A 19,346-nucleotide genomic window follows, 5' to 3' on the forward strand; every position below is an offset into this window, starting at 1 on the left:
TACCACCCCTGGACTGGTGGTCCTGGTCGCTATAGAAAGCAGGCCAAGACTGGGCAGTGGTGGCGCATGCCTTCAATCCTAGCACTAAGGAAGCAGAGGCAGGTGGATTTCTGTAAGTTGGAGGCCATCCAGGTCTACAGAGTAAGTTCCAAGATAGCCAGAACTACATAATAGAGAGAACCTGTCTCAAAAAACGAAGGAAGGCCGGGCGGTGGTGGCGCACGCCTTTAATCCCAGCACTCGGGAGGCAGAGGCAGGCGGATCTCTGTGAGTTCGAGACCAGCCTGGTCTACAAGAGCTAGTTCCAGGACAGGCTCCAAAACCACAGAGAAACCCTGTCTCGAAAAACCAAAAAAAAAAAAAAAAAAAAAAAAAAAAAAAAAAAAAAAAACGAAGGAAAGAAAGAATGAAAAGAAAACAGGATGCACAAGCCACGAGGAGCAAGCCAGGAAGCAGTGTTCTTCCTCGGCCTCTGCACCAGCTCCTGCCTCAAGGTTCCTGCCCTCACTTCCCTCAGTGATGACTGTTACCTGGAACAAACCCTTTCTTCCTCAGGTTTCTTTCGGGCATGGTGTTTTATCACAGCAACAGAAACCCTAACCAAGACAAAAGCAATACAGCGAGGAGGAAACAAATTCAGCGATGACCTAAGGACACCTGGCTTGAGCCACACCCTCTAGTCGAATGCTCTTCCCTCCCTCCCTCCTCCTTCTCTCCCCAAAAGTTGATTATAATGTACCAAAGAGTCCGAGAAATCCAGGTGTTTAAGTAGGGAAGGCATCAGGGACAACCATCTTAGCCACAAGAAACAGCTGGTTTAGTCTGGCTCTTTTAGTCTTTCCTGTGATCAAGAACCCTTCCTGCAGCTTTCGCTTTGGGCCCCTCGAGTTTCTCTTCTCATTGTGTTACTTCGTCAAAGTCTTATTCTTTTCACCATCTCCTTGGACTGTTTCAGGGGCTTCTTTTTGTCACCCTCAGGATCTGACCTGGTGCCCTTTCCCCAGACTCCCATCCTAAGCTAAAAGCCTTGAAAGATCATTTTTATTTTAAATTTTCCCATTTATTTACTGTGTGTTTGTTTGTCTGTGTGCCTGTGTGCGTCATACATGGAAAGGTCAGAAGACAACTGGCTGGGTCTGTTTTCTTCTTCCCCCTTGTGAGCCCTAGAATTTGAACTCAGGATGTCAGCCTTGGCAGCAAGGACCTTTACCACTGATCCCTCTTGCCAGCCCTCACTTTTTACTTGAGTGTGTGTGTGTGCGTGCATGTTGTTACACGTGTATGCAATTGCACGTGCGAATGTGAGCACACAGATATGGAGGCCGAAGGTTGGTGTGGACTCTGAGGAGTTAGATACCTCCTTTTGCCTTTATGTGAGTTATGGAGATTGAGCTTCAGGCTTATATGGCAAGTGTCTTCACAGCTGAGCCAGTTCACCAACCCTCCACTCTATTTCCTTGAGATTGGGTCTCTCTCCCTGAACCTGAAGCTTGTTAAATCCAATGGAAAGGTTAACCAGCAAGCTCCAGGGATCTTCCTGTCTCCACCTCCCCAGCGCTGGGATTGAGGTGCATACCATCATGCCTGGTTTGTTTTCTGAGTCCTGGGGAGTCCGAACTCGCATTGCTCATGCTTGTGCAGAAGGCTCTTTATCAGTTTACCCGTCTCCCATCACTTGGGTGATCAGTTTAAAATCTCACAGTGGCTGGGGTGTGGTAGGGCACACATTTAGTCTCAACACTGGGGGAAGTAGAGGCAAGGGGATCTTCCATAGTTTCAGGACAGCCAGAGCTATACAGTAAGACCCTGTTTCTTTTTCTTCTTCTTTTTCCTTTTTCCTTTTTTTTTTTTTCAAGACAGGGTTTCACTGTGTAACTGCCCTAGCTGTCCTGGAACTAGCTGTGTAGACCAGGTTGGCCTGGAACTCACAGAGTTCTGCTTGCCTCTGCCTCCAGAGTACTGGAATTAAAGGCATGCACCACCATTGCCCTGCTTGACCCTGCTTCTAGTAATAATATTAACAACAACAAAAGAATAAAACCTCACTGTGAAACAATGTGTGTGAGGGTCTATAGCCGCTCTGAACAGAGCTAAGAAAGTATAACATTGTTGCTAGTACACCAGTCTGTGGGCAGAGAGGAGGAGCCATTTTTATGACCCCCCCCCCATTCTTCCTCAAGAGAAGCACCTGGGCAGTTCTCCTGCACTGGCCTGAATGGAGGACAGACACCTGTGACCCTCCTGAGGTAGAGAGGGTCTGCACTGTGCTGGGGAACTATGTCCCTTTCTTGGAGAGGACACATCTCTCCTTGAAACTACCAGATCTGTAGTGTGGTTCTTTGGGTTCACAGTCGGAGGAGCCCACACTTTTGAGGTGCAAGATCTTACTCTATGATACAAGAGAGGGCTCCTGTATCTTCCACCCTTTGAGGGCTTGTGGATGCCTGCATATTCATTCAGGCTCTGATGTGGAAGGGTCGGGTAATCTGCACGCACTCACTGAAAGCCAGAAGAGCCCAGTCTCCTGTGTCCCCCAGTATATTCGTGTGGAAGACTGATTATCAGCTTGTGAGGGTCCTTACGAAGGTGGGAGGTGACCTGGACTCCTCACACTTGTTCCTGTGGTCCAGTCTTAGGAATAAAGACAGCTCAGCTCAGCTCCCCTCTTCCTGCTCCCTGCCTCCTCTACCTCCTCTCAAGTTGGGCAGAATGCCCTTAGCCTGTGCCTGCTGGCACACATGACACATGGTGCTTGGCGTACGTCTGGGCAAGGATGACGCCCCCAGGACCGGCTGGGATACCAAGCCACCCGCTGCCTCCCCCACCTTCAGAACGGAGCGTCCCCATCTTGTCCCCTTTCCCAGCCAGAGACATGGGGAGCAGGCGGGGACACAGCTCAGACAGATACAAACACGCAGATGCACCCAGAGACGCCCACGGGCGTGTGCCCCAGAGTGGCACAGACACAGGCGTTCACACAGACTCGGGTACGCACTCACCCGCACCCCCCACCCCCGCCCCAAGGAAACGCGAAAGAAGTCTGCACTTGCGCAGAACTGAGTAGAAGTCTCAGGCCTTTGGGGTCTCTGTCCGTGGTGCTGAAACTAGAACGGTTAACCACTTCTTTACAGAAGGATGAGACAGAAAAACCTGGGGAGAAAGAGAGCTGGAAATGGGGGAAGGGTAAGAAAAAACAGAGAAGTGAGAGATAAACTGGTGGATAAAGGAAAAACGGGTCTAAGAAGATATCAGGGCAACTAAGAGACACCTGACCTGAGTCAGGGGAAAGGGGGGTGAGCAGCAAGGTGACCTCAGCCTCCAGACCCTGCTAAGGACAGTTTCAGTCTCAAGGATCTGTCCCTCTCTACCTTCAGGACTCTGCGGGGGAGATACGTGGATTGGGGGGGTTGTGACCTTCTGTTGTCCCTTTTATGTGCCACCTATAGTACCCCTGAGATAGTCCTCTACTAGCCCTGAGATAGTCCTCTACTAGCCCTGAGATAGTCCTCTACTAGCCCTGAGATAGTCCTCTACTAGCCCTGAGATAGTCCTATACTAGCCCTGAGATAGTCCTATACTAGCCCTGAGATAGTCCTCTACTAGCCCTGAGATAGTCCTCTACTAGCCCTGAGATAGTCCTATACTAGCCCTGAGATAGTCCTATACTAGCCCTGAGATAGTCCTCTACTAGTCCTGAGATAGTCCTGTACTAGCCCTGAGATAGTCCTGTACTAGCCCTGAGATAGTCCTCTACTAGCCCTGAGATAGTCCTCTACTAGCCCTGAGATAGTCCTCTACTAGCCCTGAGATAGTCCTCTACTAGCCCTGAGATAGTCCTGTACTAGCCCTGAGATAGTCCTGTACTAGCCCTGAGATAGTCCTGTACTAGCCCTGAGATAGTCCTGTACTAGTCCTGAGATAGTCCTCTCCTAGCCCTGAGATAGTCCTCTACTAGCCCAGAGATAGTCCTGTACTAGCCCTGAGATAGTCCTCTACTAGCCCTGAGATAGTCCTATACTAGCCCTGAGATAATCTTCCCCTCACTTGTTTATTTTTTTATTTTATTTACTCAATATACTGTTAAAGATTGAAACTAGGGTCTCACAATGCTCAGCAAGCTGAGCTACATCATCTGTTTTCATTTTTATTAAGCATTACATAACAAACCCTTGCTATATAATATACTTGGTAGCCTTCTATCAGGAGTAGATGACTATGGCTGAGTTCTTTTCCTTTTTGGTTGCCCCCCCCCATCAGTCAGGAAAGTGCTCCCTTAATCAATGTTATCCAAAACCCTGGACACATAGTAGCCATTGACCCCAGAGCCATGCCTATATCAATCCATCAAAGCCCATGATAAGGAAGTTAGATCATTCATTTTTCCCGTGAGCCTGAGAAATACACAGTGGCCACTTCAGAGATGACCGAGCCCCTGCCTATGCCATCAAGGCCAGGGAGAATCTCAAACCACTTCTCCTCATAGGTTAAATAAACTCCAAACCCCATTCATCTTCTCAGGTGGTCTGGCTTCACCCCTCTTCCCAGGGAGCCCCCTACTTAGCCTTTTTTCTAAAACTTTTTTCTTTTGAGACAAAGTCTTGTTAAGTCGAATAGGCTGACCCTGAACTTGCTCTGTAGCCCAGGCAAGATCTTTCTCCCCCAACTTCCCCAGTAACAAGGAGTACAGCCTGCTCCCAGGACCACCTTGTTGATATTTTTCCTTGTTTCTTATGTTTTAGATAGGGTCTCCTGCAGCCTAGCCTTACCGAGACTCGCTGTGTAGCTGAGGCTGGCTTTGACCTCTGTGGATTCCTTACCTTCTGCATGCAGACCTCCCAAATGCAGGGATTCCAGATGTCCACCATCTCATCAGAGCCACCTCACTTCTTAACCCCAAACAGACAACAGTGTTGGTCTGGATTTGCTGTGAGGGTGGCAAAGATTTAGTGGCTGCCTAATGCTTATTCCTCAGATCGGATTATAGGTTCCTTTCTTCCCCTCCAGTGAAACTGCGTGCTGGGGAGACTTCTCCCACCAGCAACCCTTTAATTGTGGAGCTTATGGAACATAAAACTGCCCATTATCCAATAGAGAGATATTCTAGAGGCTGCAGACTTACCATAAAAGGATCATATAAAGTAAGAAATGGTGAGAGGACACAAAAGAGAGAGAAAAGAGGGAAGGAGAACAATGTGTGAACGTGTATAAAAATTATCTGTGAAAAGGGGCTGGAGCGATAGCTTAGCAGTTAGGAACACTGGCTGCTTTTCCAGAGGGCTCAGGTTCAATTCCCAGCACCCACATGGCAGCTCACAACTGTCTGTGACTCCAGCTCCAGGTGATCCAACACCTTCACACAAACACACATGTATGAAAAACATCAATGCACATAAAATAAATAAATATTAAAAGAGAATGTTAAAACATATGAAAAAAATGAAGGATCCATGAAAGACACTGTGAAACAAAAGAGGGGGTGGAGATACAAATGCAGGACCAGAAGAAGCCATGAGAGACTCAGACACATCCTGTGTCTGGAGAGAAGATGTGTGTAAGGTGGAGCTCCCTCCTCAACCTTTCCAGGGCTCAAGGGAGGCAAGGGCCTTTGTAGCCAAGCACATGTGTATGGCATCCTCACAAGGGGGTCTGGGAGTGCAGGTGCCTTCCTGAGAGTGTTTCTACTCAAATGCGGGCAGTGGCAGGAGACAGAAACCACATGTGTGGGCATTCACTGGAGATTGGTACTGTGATGATTAAGGACGGAAAACTGGCAAGGGAGGAGGTAAGGGAAAAGATGCTGGGTTGCCTTTGGAAGAGTTTTGGATCTCCTGGTCTTTCCTTTTCTTCCTACCAAGGAGAGCCAGGCTTCTGTGCCTCAGCACTCAGCACCCTGTGTGTCCTGTGGGTAGACCCGGCCTTACAGGCTTGTTGAAATGAATGGTGCTCACGTGTGGTGCTTGAGCAAGCTGTGTGCACATAACAACTGTAAAACCTTCTGCTTCAGCGCCGCTCGCTCACTTTCTATGACTTGGTGGGGGAAATCCTCCCTTGTGCTCAGCTGGACTTCCTTGCGTCTTTCTTACTCCAACTCTCAGGTCTTGCTTTGGACACCAATAAAGACTGGGTTTTCCCAGGTGTCTTCCAAAGTACTCCTGGAGGAGAGAGAGAGAGAGAGAGAGAGAGAGAGAGAGAGAGAGAGAGAGGACATTTACTAGGCTCCAGAGGGGGGAAATGACATGAAAAGGAGAGTAACAAGATCCTTGGGCAAAGGGCAGAGTTCTTTTCACCTGAGGTTCTCAAAGACATTTTCCTGTGGTCCAAAAGAAACCAGACCTGCGTTAGTGATGCCCAACTTGGACCTTCATCTGTGTTCTAGTTGGTTTCCCTGGCCCCTACCTCATCCAAGGTTATGTGGGCAGGGTTTGTTTTTTCTCCCAGTAGGCTCTTTCAACCCCCCCCCCCAAGCTCCTTTTCTGCACACCTCCTTTCTCTTCCCTTCCTTTCCTCTTGGGGAATCTATTTGGAGGGAAAGGAATTCCCTCACTGCTTAGAGGGGTGGGATTCCCCCAGCCTGCCGCAGCACAATGAATAGTCTCACTCTGGAGGTCAAGGAAGCATGTGGGGGTTGGCACGGGAGAGGGGTAAGGGGTGGCAGGGCAGCCCCCCATTCCCCCTAGCTCCGCTCTCGTCACTGTCACCGTTCAATCATAGCAGATGGGCTGCAGCTGTGAGCGCCAGCCCGGCACACAGGCTGGTCCGTGCCACTTGGGAGAGAAGGAAAAGAAAGGGAGGGAGGGAGGGATGGAGGGAGGAAAGGGGGAGGGAGGGAGAGAGGGAAGGGAGGAAGAGGAGGAGGAAAAGGAAGATAGTAGGAGAAAGAGGTTTGGGGAGAAGGAGGACTCCAGGCTTTGTGCCTCTCTCTTCCCAACAGGAGAGCAGAGGCCAGGGCTGGGCTCACAAGCTGGGCAGTGCCAGGCGAGATGGGCATATGCCCTTGATTACTACCAGGACCGCAGGCCAAGCCTCCGCAGCCGCAGTGGCCTCATAAATCAGTTTTTAAGTAGCAACCACATGGACATTTCCCAGCTGAGAGGCTTGGCCTCTGTCGGCCCAGCTAGGGCAGCCCTGGCAGAGGGCAGGTGCCAAGCCAGGGCACTGAAGACAGGGGTGGTCATTGAGACTTAGTGGCAAGTGGTATTGGAGCCTGTTCAGGCACAGCTTGGGGACACAGTGGCTCCTGCCAATAGGGAGCAGGTAAGAATGTGGCTGGCTGTGGGGCCAGGACTCCCTGCTGGGACCCCCAGACCGAAAGAACATTCCCTCTGGCTCCCAGAAAGAAGACTGTGTCTGGTCTGAGTTAGTGCTGGGCAGTCCCCCTGTCCCAAGGGTTCTCACGAATGGGCAGCTTGGGGCAGGAAGGTGTCCCTGTGATTCCCAGTCCAGGCCCAGGATAGACCAAGCACTCAATAAAGTTGTTTGAGCAGATACATCATTGAGTGTGTGAGAAGCCAGTTATGTAGACTTGTGTGTTCACGGAAGTGAGAAGCTTAATGTCTAAGTAGAGTTGTGTGTACCAAAGGGTCTGTGGGTACCAGAGGCCAGAGGGCCTCTTTCAGCCACTTCACTCTCTTCAAATCCTCCCTTTCAGGATTTCTGCCCTGTACAGCAACCCCCACAGCCCTATTCAGCACCACCCCCATCTCAAACTTGGCACCCAGCCCCCTCATTCTCTGCAGGTCTGCTTTGGTGGACTGGGATGGGTTGGAGTGAAGGTTCCTCCCTGGCACAAATGGCTACAGAACGGGTGAGGCAAGGGTGCCCTGTCTTCTTGAGCGCGGTGTCTCCTCCTTGGTTGAACAGATGTCTTGGAATTTTAGATGTACTCTCCGCCCCTCCTTGCAATACCCCACCCCCAGCTGGCACCGGCTGTGACAGTGGCGCTCTTCTCTCCCCTTCCCCCACCCCACAGCAGAACCAGTGGATGGACTCAGAGCGCAGCCTGCTCAGCAGCGTGGCCGGCAAGGTGGTGGCTCGCGCAGAGAGAATCAGCTAGCCTCACCTCGCTTCTAGCCTCCTCCCCTCGTCCTCTTTTTCTTCTGTCTCTCCTTAGCTCCACCTCTCCACCGTTTCTCTGCCCCTCTGCAGCTCTGCCCCGCTCCACAGGCCAGCCAAACAGCCCTGTCTACTACGCAAACCCTCTGCCCAGACCCTCACACTCTGTGAGAGAAACTCCTCCTGGCAACTTTAGCGGAATTCTTCCCTCTAGAGACCCCTTTTCCTGCATTCCATGAGCCCCTTCCCCAACAACTGGCTGCCTGCCCTTAGTAGAAACCCAGAGTTAACCTAGGAAGTGGGGGAGGGCAAGATGTGAGAGGTGATGGGGGGTTCTAGAAGCAGAGGAGAAGGGGTCACCAGGCTGAGAGACACCCACATTTTCTAATTACTGCTAATTAATAAATAATCCAATTTCATGGACCCCCAACTCAGGGAAGGGGGCGAGACCCGCAGCGGGTAGGAGGGGGTCTTGGCAGAGCTTGGCAGCGGGGTGGTGCCAGGCGCCCTCCCCCCTTTCCCCCCACCCGCCAGCATTCCGAGGTAACAGGCATTTGTTACCCAGCTCGTGCCAGGAGCGATTGGCAGGTTCGAGTAGGCACAGTCATTCGGCACACAGATGTCCCTGCCTTCGCTCTTCTGATAGGAATTCTGTCAGCTCCGAATCTGAGAGAGACAAGCAGACAGCTCCGCAGACAGAGTCACAGACAGACAGAGACACACAGAGAGCGATTGTCTGGAGGACACAGAACTCTGCACATATTTACTTTTCTGCCCTGAAAATAATTTTTAAGGAAAGAAAGAAAAATGAGAATGGCTCCCAGTACTTTAGGGGACACTTTCAGAACCCTTCTGAGTGGCCCCACCTCTCCTCCTGATGTTGTCTGCACCTGTCCAGCCTTCTCCAGGAGCCCCATGGGCCCCAAAATATCATGCCACAGCTTCAAAGTCGGAATATAGAACTCCTGAAGTTTAGACCACCTTCCCCTGGCACAGGGCTCTTTTGGAATTCTAGAGATTTGATAACCATGCAAATTGTATAACAGCCCACCCAGGTGCAGGGTCCAGCATCCTAGAGTCTGTGAAATTTGAAATTCCGGAACTTCCACAAGTTGAATATCGCCCAGGATGCCCTATTCTTGCTCTAGACTCTCCATTGGCAATGGGGAAATGGGTGCTGCCCCCCCCCCCGTGTCCCTGAGCAGACGGCTCCATATACCTGGTCTGCCTCTAGATCTTTGGCTTGGTGACCAGCCAGATGTATGACAGCACAGGGAAAAGTCAAGCTGCGCTCCAGACCAGACACAACTCCTGTCCCCATGCTGAACCCTTGGAGTCTGAACTGACTGCCCGGCCCCTGGGAGAGCAAGGGCTTAGTCCCTGGGTATCTGTGTTTAGCTGGCCGTGGAGAGCAGCAGAGGCTGGAGTCTCTCAGGCCCACCAGAAGAAAAGATGGATAAAGCCAACAGGCAAAGGACGGGGACACAGAGAGGTCTGAGGTGTGGTCTGTTAGGTTGTGTTTTTAATCTTTCTTTTTTTAAAAAAAGAAAAAGCCCCCATCCTGTGTCATCATTTTTATGGGATCTGCAATTCTGGCAAAAATCTGTCTTTAATTTAGCTGTCCATATAAAAATCCTCACTGTATAATAATGAACAGATGCCATGGAATTTAAGCTGGAGCCTCGGCTCCTCCCCGCCTTCCCCCCGCGCCTGGCACCGGGCACCGGGCACCGGCTGAGTGGCACGGACTGGCACAAACATGCAAGCGAAGGGTGGGCAAGGGGCGACCTGGGCTCAGCGCCAGGGCTCTGGGGTGGTGGAGGTGCATCGGGCTCAGGGCTTGGGCAGGCAGGAGCTTTTTTGCGGTGACACCAGAGGGAAAGCGTCTGAGGAATTTTTCTGTCATTTTCTACAAAATGATCAGTAGTTAAGGATTTGGGTTTGGTTAGTTTAGGGGCTTTTGTGGTTCTTCTTGATTCTCTCTCTCTCTCTCTCTCTCTCTCTCTCTCTCTCTCTAAGTACCGCCCAGTCTTCCATATAAAGGCAAATATTTCAGATATTTTAATTGAGTTGTTTTTAGCCTTCCCTCTGTGCGGAGCCCCAGCCTCGGCCTGGGAACCCAGTTCGCAGCAAGCGGGTTCAGCTCGGCGTCGGGCCGGCAGCAGCCTCCGCTGAATTGCCGGCGTCAGCGCCTTCAGGGGCTCCCCAGCGGCCAGAGAGAGGCTGAAGTGTCTTACCGCCCTGCCTGAGGGAAGCCCCTTGTGACATCTGAGGGGGAAGTGGGTGAGACTAAGGAAAGAGAGAACGCCCCACCAGACCTCACCCCAAATTTCGCTCTGTTCCCAAGAGAGAAGAAAAACAAGCCCAAATGCGTCCCGGGTCCTCTCCTGCCTCTGGTTGTGGTAGAGAAGGCCGGCATGTACAGACCTGGGTTTTGAGGGGTTGTTTCTGAGCCCCCCTACCCCCACTACTCGCTTTTAATGCGACTCTGGCTAGAACAGATGTCCCAAGCCGGGCGGACTGCCCAGACCCCGCCCAGCTGTGCCCTTGGCAAAGTCTTGGCTGAGGATAGGAACCGGCATGCGGGTCCCCAAAGGGTTTGTGAGCTCTTGAGACCCCAGTGGGACCTGACCTCTCAGTCTTGGCCTCCTGGTCAGCTCAACCTGAGGCAGGAGGCGGGAAAACCCCAGAAAGACCAGTTCCTAATTCAATTAATTCCAAAAAGAGGAACAAGGAAAGAGGTACAAACAGGGCTTGAGAGGCCAAGAGACTGAGGAACGTTGGAATCACGAAACACCAGGCACATGCTCTGGGTGTGGAAGTGAAGTGTGCACCCCCAGTTTGCCTCGGAGAAGCTGGGCTCCCGCGTGGGAGCAAACAGAACTGGTAGCACCAGAGACATATCCAGGGGCACAGCTGGAAGATGTGCCCCATCTCTCTTGGCACTGCTAGTGCTTAAAAGTGGAACCTCATCCTCTTCCTCCAGCGCTCCCTAGTTTCCCCTCTCCGTATGGGACTAGGAAAGAGCAACACTGACCCCTCCCTGCACGTATTCTGTACCCTCCCCCAGGTGAGCCCTACCCAGTGATGGCCCTTCTCCACTCTGTGCAAGGCCTGCCACCCTGAACCCTGGGTTTCAGGATAAAGTTCCAACAGCAAGATAGTCTTCCTGAGGCAGGAGCACCCTGCTCACCTCGGGAAACTTTGTGGAAAAATTTTGAAGGCTTAGGTGCAGATAAATAAATAAATAAATATCAAGATGTAGAACCAGGGCAGAGCAGGGTTTCCAGGTCTCTCAGAGGCCAGGTGTCACCTTCACTCTAGGCCAGTGGCCAATACCTAGTTACCCAATCTCAGAAGAAAAAAAAAAGTAGAAAACAGCTAGCATCTTGGACTGGACAGTCCCCACAGTGCAGGCTTGGTCTCCGCTCAGTTTTCCCCTTTGAATTGTTTGAACTGTCCATATTGGTCAGAATGGAGCCTTGGGCTACTCTGGCCCTCTGTTGTCCTGTGGTCCAGGCTTGGGAGTGGAGGTCAAGACTGAGGCTGTCTTTCACCCCTTCTACCTGGAAAACTAATCTGTGTGATTTGGAGTCATGTTTAGTACTGCAGTCCATGGAAGATCCATGGAAGCTTCTGGAACAAGTGACTTCCTGTTAAAGGTTCCAGGAAGAGGAGGAGATCAAGGTTGGGCAAAAGAGAACGAAATCTCTGACCTCTGTCCCCAGATCCTGAATCTGGTGGCTCTGGATTTATGGAGGGAAGACAAGCTGGCACACTGTTGAGGAGGGAGCTGGAGTGGAGGGCTTCCCAGTACTGGTCCAGGTAGGACTCAGCTTTCTTGCCTTCCCCAGTGGCTTATCCTGTTATTACCCTAGGTGATAAAATCAGAGCTGGAGTTTCACTGGTGGACAGTGACTCACCATCCAGATGGTGGTTAGGGTGGAATTAAATGGTGAGGGGAGAAGTAGTTACACATTCCTTTGCTATCACAACCAGATAAGTATCTCTGTTTCTCTTCCACTTTCAAATGCTAGGCATGGGATGGGGGCTGGAAAATGCAAAGAGAAATCAGCCTGCAGATTGGATCTGGCTACAGCTACGGGGTTGGGCAGTCCAGGGGTGGTTGTGAGCAGGGTGTGGACTGCTAGGAGAGCCTGCTGCTTAGGCTAGGGAAAGAAAAGAATCCTCTCTACACTTTCTGCTCCTGCCCACCACCCTGCCCCAAGCCATGCCAGCGCCCTTTCACCTCCCCCCTCCTTCTGTTCCTGGAGCTTCTCTGGATGTGTGTGCAGGCAAGCCAAGCGAGAGAAAGAGATCTGTGAGGGGGCGTCTGGGGCCGAGTGTCCATGCACATCTTCTTCTCCTGCTCATTTTCCCTTCTCACCAGGGCAGTTAAGTGTTGTGTTGGGGAGGAGGGTGGTGGTGGGAGGCGGGAGTCAGCCAGAGTGCAGGGAGCATGGGGGAAGGTCAGGAATTGGAGTTGGCTGCTGGAGGCATTCACTAGAAGCAGGGGAACACTGGATCCAGTGTTCCTGCCCCCCAAAGAGTCCTTGCATCCCCACATGGCCTGACCCATAGATGCAAGGGCCCCAGAGTCATCATCATCTTTCAAAGGAGGCTGGAATCTGGCTTCAGAATAGAATAAAGCAGTGTGAGGTAGCTGGAAGATCTATGTAGAGTAGTCTGTATTCTAGCCAGAGGAGCCACGTGGAGGGGTCCTTTACATCCGGCCCCAAGCCACCTGGATGCTGCCCAGCTTGGAGTTCAGAGCAAGTTCTGGGAAACCAGCTGAGTGGGAGAGAAGCCCAATTAACCTTGTTCCCAGGGCAAGACAAGGATCACACCCTGGTATTCCTTTTCTTCCAAATGCCCCTGCCAAGCCTTGCCCATCACTAGGCACAGACCAGCTCCTTCAGGTTAGGGTTAGAATGTGCATCTTGCAAGCTCTCATTCTCCACCAAAGTGGAGGACAGAGAAGATGGACCAAAATCTTTTTCTAAAGAATAAAAGTGATTCAGAGATCTGTTAGATCTCATTAGCCACCCACAGGGAAGAATCCCATGACAAAGGGCTCACTCTCACTCTAGAGAGGTGGTCCTGAGAGATACCCAGAGAATGTGGTGAACGTTTTAAAAGAATTAACAATGAAAGTCTCCTAGGAAGTCTCCCTGCAGGAGAATTCCAATGGGCTCTGCTCTGCTGTTCCAGGCTCTGGCCTCCTGAGGCAGCAAGAAGGGAAAAATGTTAGAGACCAGTCAGCACCGTGGAGTGGACAGCTCCGGAATTGGAATTGTCCCTCTGCGTAGAGGCAAAGGGGGAGGGGGCACTGTTTTTATTCAGAAGACTAAAGATTAAGTGTGGGCATTTAGTGGCATCGCTGAGCACACTTACAGCTTCCTCTGAGCCCCTTGACATCTAGACTTCCTCCTCTCTCTTCCTCCTTCTTCTCTCCCTCGGAGCCCTTAGCGTAGTGTGTCTGACCTCAACCCTGAACAATACTGCATTCAACCTCACTTCAATCCTAAAATGAGTGATGGTGTTTTGGGGGGGGGGGGAAGCACCAAGGGTGGCTTCTTTAGGGAAATCCTATCTAAGTCTCCTTGGGTTTTAGGATTTGAGTTTTAAAATATTTGAATTTCAAATATTTCAGAAGGAGAAGGCATCTTTTGGGGGAAAGTCTACTCCAAACTAGCGGCTTCTGCGTCCAGGGGCTAGAGGGGGAGAAAGTGGGGTCTGAGTAAAAGAGGGTCTTCCTATGTATTTTCCACTGAGCCTCTTTTCTCTTCTCCTGAAGCAGGGAAGGAGGATGCGCAGGCATTAATTGGTGCTGCTTCCTTTTGCTCATGGTTAGGTCTTGTCCTTAACCAGGGTCCCTCTCCAGATCCAGCCACCTCATAGACTTATCCATAATAAAAAAAATCAATATCCCTGACACCAGAAAAATTCGTTCCTTTAAGCCCACTGAAACACAAATTTCAGGTAGAAAGGAGATTTCTCCATTGATATTTTATCCTCATGATCTTATTTTTTTAATTCAAGAAAATCCATGTCTGCCTCCTCAGCGTCCTCATTATTTGCACTTACTTGTCTTTGTGTGTGTGTGTGTGTGTGTGTGTGTGTGTGTGTGTGTGACAGTAAGCCAGGGGTTGTGAGATGGTGGATGGTCCCATTTTGATAATTTTTTTCATTGTTGAAAAATGTTTTGTTTTCAAAGAAGATCCTTGAGTGTGTTTGGGAGCTGAATGAAAGCAAGCAGACCACAGGGGTGCTTCGTGCTGGGTACAATGTAAATCTGGGTGGGGCCTAGAAGGGGCAGCAAGTGTGATTGTTTATCAGCCCATTGGGTGTGTGCGAAGGCCTTGCAGTTTGGAAGCCCCACCCAGGAATGTCCACAGTCATTCTCTCAGGCTTCTGAACAGTCGCTTGACATAGCCTCCATCACCTCAGTCCCAGATCAATCCCTGTCCCCACCCGTAAAAGGAGGCCGCTGTGAGAAACCGGGTCTGCTTTGCATCTCATTTACATAAATATTTATTAATCGTCATTAAACTCAACAGAAACACGCAATGCACTTCGGGTGTCCGACGGGAGTTTCATCTTCGCTACAAGAGGAAGGTAAAATTGCGTGTGTGTGGGGTGTGTCGCCTGTGGGTTTGCGTTTTTTGCATCGAGTGTTTGGGTGCCTGATTCCCTGCCTCTGGAGCAGAGAGGTTCACCTGTTGCCTCTTTTGCCGGAAATCTCCAAAAGGGGCCCTCAGTTCTCCCAGATCACTGGATGACAAAAGTCAGGAGGAGCCTAGAACCAAAACACAAAACAAAACAAAAAACAAAAGCAACAACAACAACAACAACAAAAATTCCCCCCAACAACGACAATAACAAAACAAAACAAAACAAAAAAAACACCTCTCCAGCCACCAGAAGTCACCAGGAGCTTGGTGCCCACAGAGGCACAGTCTGGGCAGGGGTAGGGCTGCCCCCAGGTCTGGGCTCCTCCACCTTCACCTAAGAGGGACCGGAGTGCCCGTAGAGAGGAGGAGCCAGGAGACTCACTTCCATCTGTCCCCGGACGCCCGTGTCGGGCCTGCGTGTGCGTGCGGTGTGGTGTGCGTGTGTGTCTCTCATGCAAACCCTCCCTCCCCAAGCCGAACCCCCAACATTTTGCCATTCCATACAAATTTGGAAACAGGTTTTTAGAAAACAGTATGACGCACAACGGGACAGGGTGGGGGAGGGCAGTGGCACTGGGGCTCCAAATCTCCGAGTCATTGATTGTAAGAACCTGGGGGGGAGGGGCGGCGCAGGCCCCCACTTCACCAAAGTGCACTGATCCGCGCTTGGGCGGTGCAGCCAGCGGACCCAAGGGGCATCCCGGGCCGGGCTGCTAGGCTCAGTCAGAACCTTCTTGCATAGATATTTGTGTCTCTTTAAAAATTATTATTGGTAGTATTTATTATTAATATTATTATTATTTTGCCTTTTATTGCTTCTAAAAGTTCTTACTGCGTTTTCTCTCCGATCCGGACTCTGAGTTCGGCCTCTGTCGCCTCTTAGCTTTTTTTTTTTTTCTTTTGTATATTTGTTTTTTTTAAAAAGGGAAAAGGAAACATGATTCTAGTTACAAATTGGCTTGGCCTCTCTCTTTTCTCTCAATCCACATCCCCTCCCACCAAAATAAAAATTAAAAAAAACGCGGAGATTCGGGTTGGGGTGAAGGCGTTTGAACGCCCTGGCTTTTGCCCTCTTCGAGAAGGAAGAGATACCAACTCCTTTCGGCCTGGGCAGCTCAGTGTCTTTTTTAAAAGTTTCCTAAGCGGAGACACTATCCCGAAACTCAGCTGCCCCTCACCAAAGCCTTATGGCCTACTGGGAGGTGGGGAGAGAAAACCCAAGTTTGGGAATGCGGAAGGAGTCTCCAGGGAGAGCCGGGAGGGAGGTCCCCAGAGAAGCACTCCACTGGAGAAGGGAAGAGGAAGCCCGTTGGGAGAGAGAAGGCGAGTCCCCAGGGAGAAGCGAGGCCCCTGGGACGGGCCACCCACAGGTAAGAGACCGCGCCAGCCCTAGAGAGCCGCAGAACCCGCGGCCCACGCCCCGCGCGCCTGGCGCTGGAGTCGGTGGGAGCCCCCGAGCTCGCGGGGCTGGGATTAGGGGGCCGGGCAAAGGCAAAGAAAAAGAAAGGGGGTCGGCGCGAGGTCTCAGTTATGGAAAAACGCGTTGAGCTCCTCGTACATGGGGCCCCGGTCGTGGTGAAGGTGCATATCGTAAGACAAGAGATTCTCGGAGTGGACGCCCCCGCGCACGGCCGACGAGCCAAAGACCAGCCCGTGGCCCGCGGGCCGCGAGCCAGGCAGCGCCGAGTAGTGCATAGAGTAGTGGTAGCTCTTCTCGTGATCGGGAGACGAGTCCTGCTTGAGGGAGAAGTTGCCGTTGAGACAGAGCGGGGGACTGAGCGGACCCTCGTACTCGGAGCTGTTGTAGTCCGGGCTGGCACCGCCGCCACCCGCCGCCGCGTACAGCGTCTCGTAGGCGGCGCAGTAGCCGTGGGTCCGCAGGGCGTGCGCTGCGCCTCCGCCCAGGCCGCCGGCCGCCTGGCACTGTGCTCCCGCCAGGCGAGAGCACGGGTACGGGTACGGGTGCATGGCGAACGGACCACCCGAGCCGTGAAAGCGGCCGGCGCCGTCCGCGCCCTGCTCTGTGAGGAAGTTACGAGAGTTGAGCTGCAGGCAGCCAGCCACCAGATTTGTGGTGGGTTGCGACAGCCCCTTGCACAGAGTCTGCACATAGGACACCAGATCCGGTCGCTTTCCGGAGCGCAAGATCTCCGAGAGAGCCCAGATGTAGTTCTTGGCCAGGCGCAGCGTCTCGATCTTGGACAGCTTCTGCGTCTTGGAGTAGCAGGGCACCACCTTGCGCAGGTTGTCCAGCGCTGCGTTCAGGTCGTGCATGCGGTTGCGCTCCCGCGCGTTGGCCTTCTGTCGCCGCAGCTTGGAGCGCTCCAGACGCGCCTTGGTCATCTTGCGTTTCTTCGGCCCGCGCTTCTTGGGCCGCTCACCTTCAGCCTCGTCCAGCCCTTCCTCTTCCTCCTCTTCCTCCTCCTCCTCACCACCCAGCTCGCCTTCCTCCTTGACCTCGGCCAACGTGGCTTCGGGGACGTCTTCTCCACGAAGGGACACTGGCTTAGCGGCCCGGGCGGGTCCTGGAGCCCCCGACCCGGGAGCAGACGGAGGCTGCGGTGGCGCGTCGCCCTTGTCGCTTCTCGGCTCGTCGTCGTCGCCGTCGCCCCAGCTGGCGAACTTGGGCACGTCCGAGAGGAGGCCGGGCTCGCTGAACAGGCGGGTCAGCATGGTGCCTGAGGGTGCCCCGGGGGCGAGGAGACAGACAACACAGAGTGAGGGGCGCTCCAGGGTCACCACGGCCCACCAACCCGCCACCACCACCGAGTCTCGGCGCGCGCTCCAGCCCAAGGGGCCCCCAATGCCCACCACGTCCCGCTGCCCCGCCCAGAGCCGGCCCAGCCCTGCCCGGCAGCCGGCGGGGTTCCGCGGCCCAGGCCCTCGCCCCAGAGCCGGGCCCCGGCTCCGCCCCTGGCCGCAAAGGAGGCCGCTCCAGGCCGGTGTCGGGGTCCCAGAGAGCGTGGACCGGGTGGGGTGCTAAAGGGCCAGGTTCCTCTGCCCGGGGAGGCGGTGCTCTCGCCCGAAAGCCTGCTCTCTCCGGGTGATGGAGAGAAGCTGGGCGGCCGCCGTGGGGACAGCTGCCCGGTTCCTTGGCTCCGCGGCCCGGGCCCCTCGGCCCGGCTCCCCCTGCCCTCCGGTGCCTCTCACCCCCACGCTCCCTAATCCAATTTGCAAGTTGGCCGCGCGCCGCCCCCGGCCCGGCCCCCACCCCCGCAGCCCCAATTCCAGACGCCCGGAGCACCGTCTCCTCTAGCTGCTGCGTCCGGGTCTCCCGGAGCCGGCTCCGGGTGGCGAGGACTGAAGAAGCCAGGCGTGGGGAGGAGACCCAGAAGCGAACCCTGTTCGTCTCCCCTACGGTCAGGGACCCCCTTCCCCCCTTCGAACTGCCTCCCTCCCACACGTCTCTTCAGATCTCGTTGTATTTTGGGATCCATGGGGAAAAATCCAAATTTGTTTGTTTGCTTATCTTTTTTGGTGACAGGGAAAGGTTGCAGGTTCCTCCTTCGGGACAGTCATGGGGCGGGGGTCCCCATCTTCGCCTCTTCGTGCACCTCATGACCCTGCCCCCCAGACCACCCTAGGCATAAGGTTTCCCAACGCAGCCCCTTGAGCTGCGACCCCAATGGGAGAGAGAACCCAGGGCGCCCATGCCCAACCAGTGAGGGGGTAGAGTCCCAGGAATGGGGAATCTGGGGGACTTTCATGTCCGAAGCAGCGCCCCCCTCCCAATGGGCAGGTCAGATCTAGCTCCCTCTCGGACAACTTACCTCAGAGAGGAGTCAAGGGGAGAGGGGAGGGGAGGGGGGAGGGGGCAAGAGAGAGAGGGGGGAGAAGAGGAATCTTCTCGCTTATTTCATTGTTCCCCCATCTTCAGGGAGCGGGGGCAGCGGTTCCTCAAGGCGGCGGGCGCCGGCGTCTTCAGAGCGCCATGCGAGCCGCGGAGCGAGTGTGGCATCTCTACCAGGCGGGGTACCAGCCTCTATGCCAGGCCATATGGGCTTGGCACGTCACGGGCAGCAGCTATCACATGAGAGACGGTGATTGGCATGCGTCTGCATTGGGGGAGAGCCGGCTCCCCCGGGACCCGCCGCCATCTGTCACTCTCTACTCCAAAAAAAAAAAAAATTAAATAAATAAAGGAAATAAATAAATATCTCTGCCGCCCTCCCCTCCCCGCCAAACGCAAGGAAAGCAGGGATTGAGAGGGAGGTGGGAGGATTTGCCCCCCCTCAGATATAGAGCCCCCCATATGGGAACAATGGGATAGCAAGTCTGGGAATTGGAGGTTTGTGGTGGCGGCCAATTCTAGACTCTCTCCGGGGTCTTGATCTGTCCATTTCCCTGTTTCCTGGTCCCTAAGGTGGGTCAGAACCAGACTCTGGAGTACGGAGAAGGGACTTCAGTGCTTACTCCCACTCCCCAAGAGAGTCCCCTCCACCACAAAGGGACAGCTGAGGCCTCCTTCCAGGGTGGGTGTGGGGGGCATCCCTGACCCAAGCCCCATAGGTAGATGCTGGCATTATGCCATTCCTCATCCCTGTCTGCCCCTCCCCCACCCACCCTCATGCACACACAACATATGTGGCTGAACGAAATTCAAACCAAGGGAAAGACAGA

The 19,346-nt window shown here is 53.2% G+C and overlaps 1 protein-coding gene across 3 annotated transcripts; it reads right to left on the reverse strand.

Annotated features, from left to right (window-relative positions):
* Positions 1-15,471: 15,471 nt before the first annotated feature.
* LOC121442487 (neurogenic differentiation factor 2) lies at positions 15,472-18,844 on the reverse strand. Of its 3 annotated transcripts, none has more exons than XM_041644081.1 (2): positions 18,497-18,844; positions 15,472-17,404 (listed from the first exon to the last, which is right to left on the reverse strand). In XM_041644081.1, exon 2 carries the CDS (start codon positions 17,397-17,399, stop codon positions 16,251-16,253), a length of 1,149 nt encoding a protein of 382 aa, XP_041500015.1. In that variant the 5' UTR covers positions 17,400-17,404; positions 18,497-18,844; the 3' UTR covers positions 15,472-16,250. The 3 variants fall into 3 exon arrangements, with proteins under 3 accessions (XP_041500015.1, XP_041500016.1, XP_041500014.1); XM_041644082.1 differs by lacking the exon at positions 18,497-18,844 and adding an exon at positions 17,877-17,998; XM_041644080.1 differs by lacking the exon at positions 18,497-18,844 and adding an exon at positions 17,538-17,658.
* Positions 18,845-19,346: the final 502 nt, after the last annotated feature.

This window comes from Microtus oregoni, unplaced genomic scaffold (genome assembly GCF_018167655.1).
Source record: "Microtus oregoni isolate MIOR12 unplaced genomic scaffold, Mior012 000091F_ref0000469, whole genome shotgun sequence".
Classification (NCBI taxonomy): Eukaryota; Metazoa; Chordata; class Mammalia; order Rodentia; family Cricetidae; genus Microtus; species Microtus oregoni.

Bases quoted from the DNA above. Each gene is read 5' to 3' on its own strand.
- LOC121442487 (XM_041644081.1), bottom strand. From the start codon at position 17,399: ATGCTGACCCGCCTGTTCAGCGAGCCCGGCCTCCTCTCGGACGTGCCC.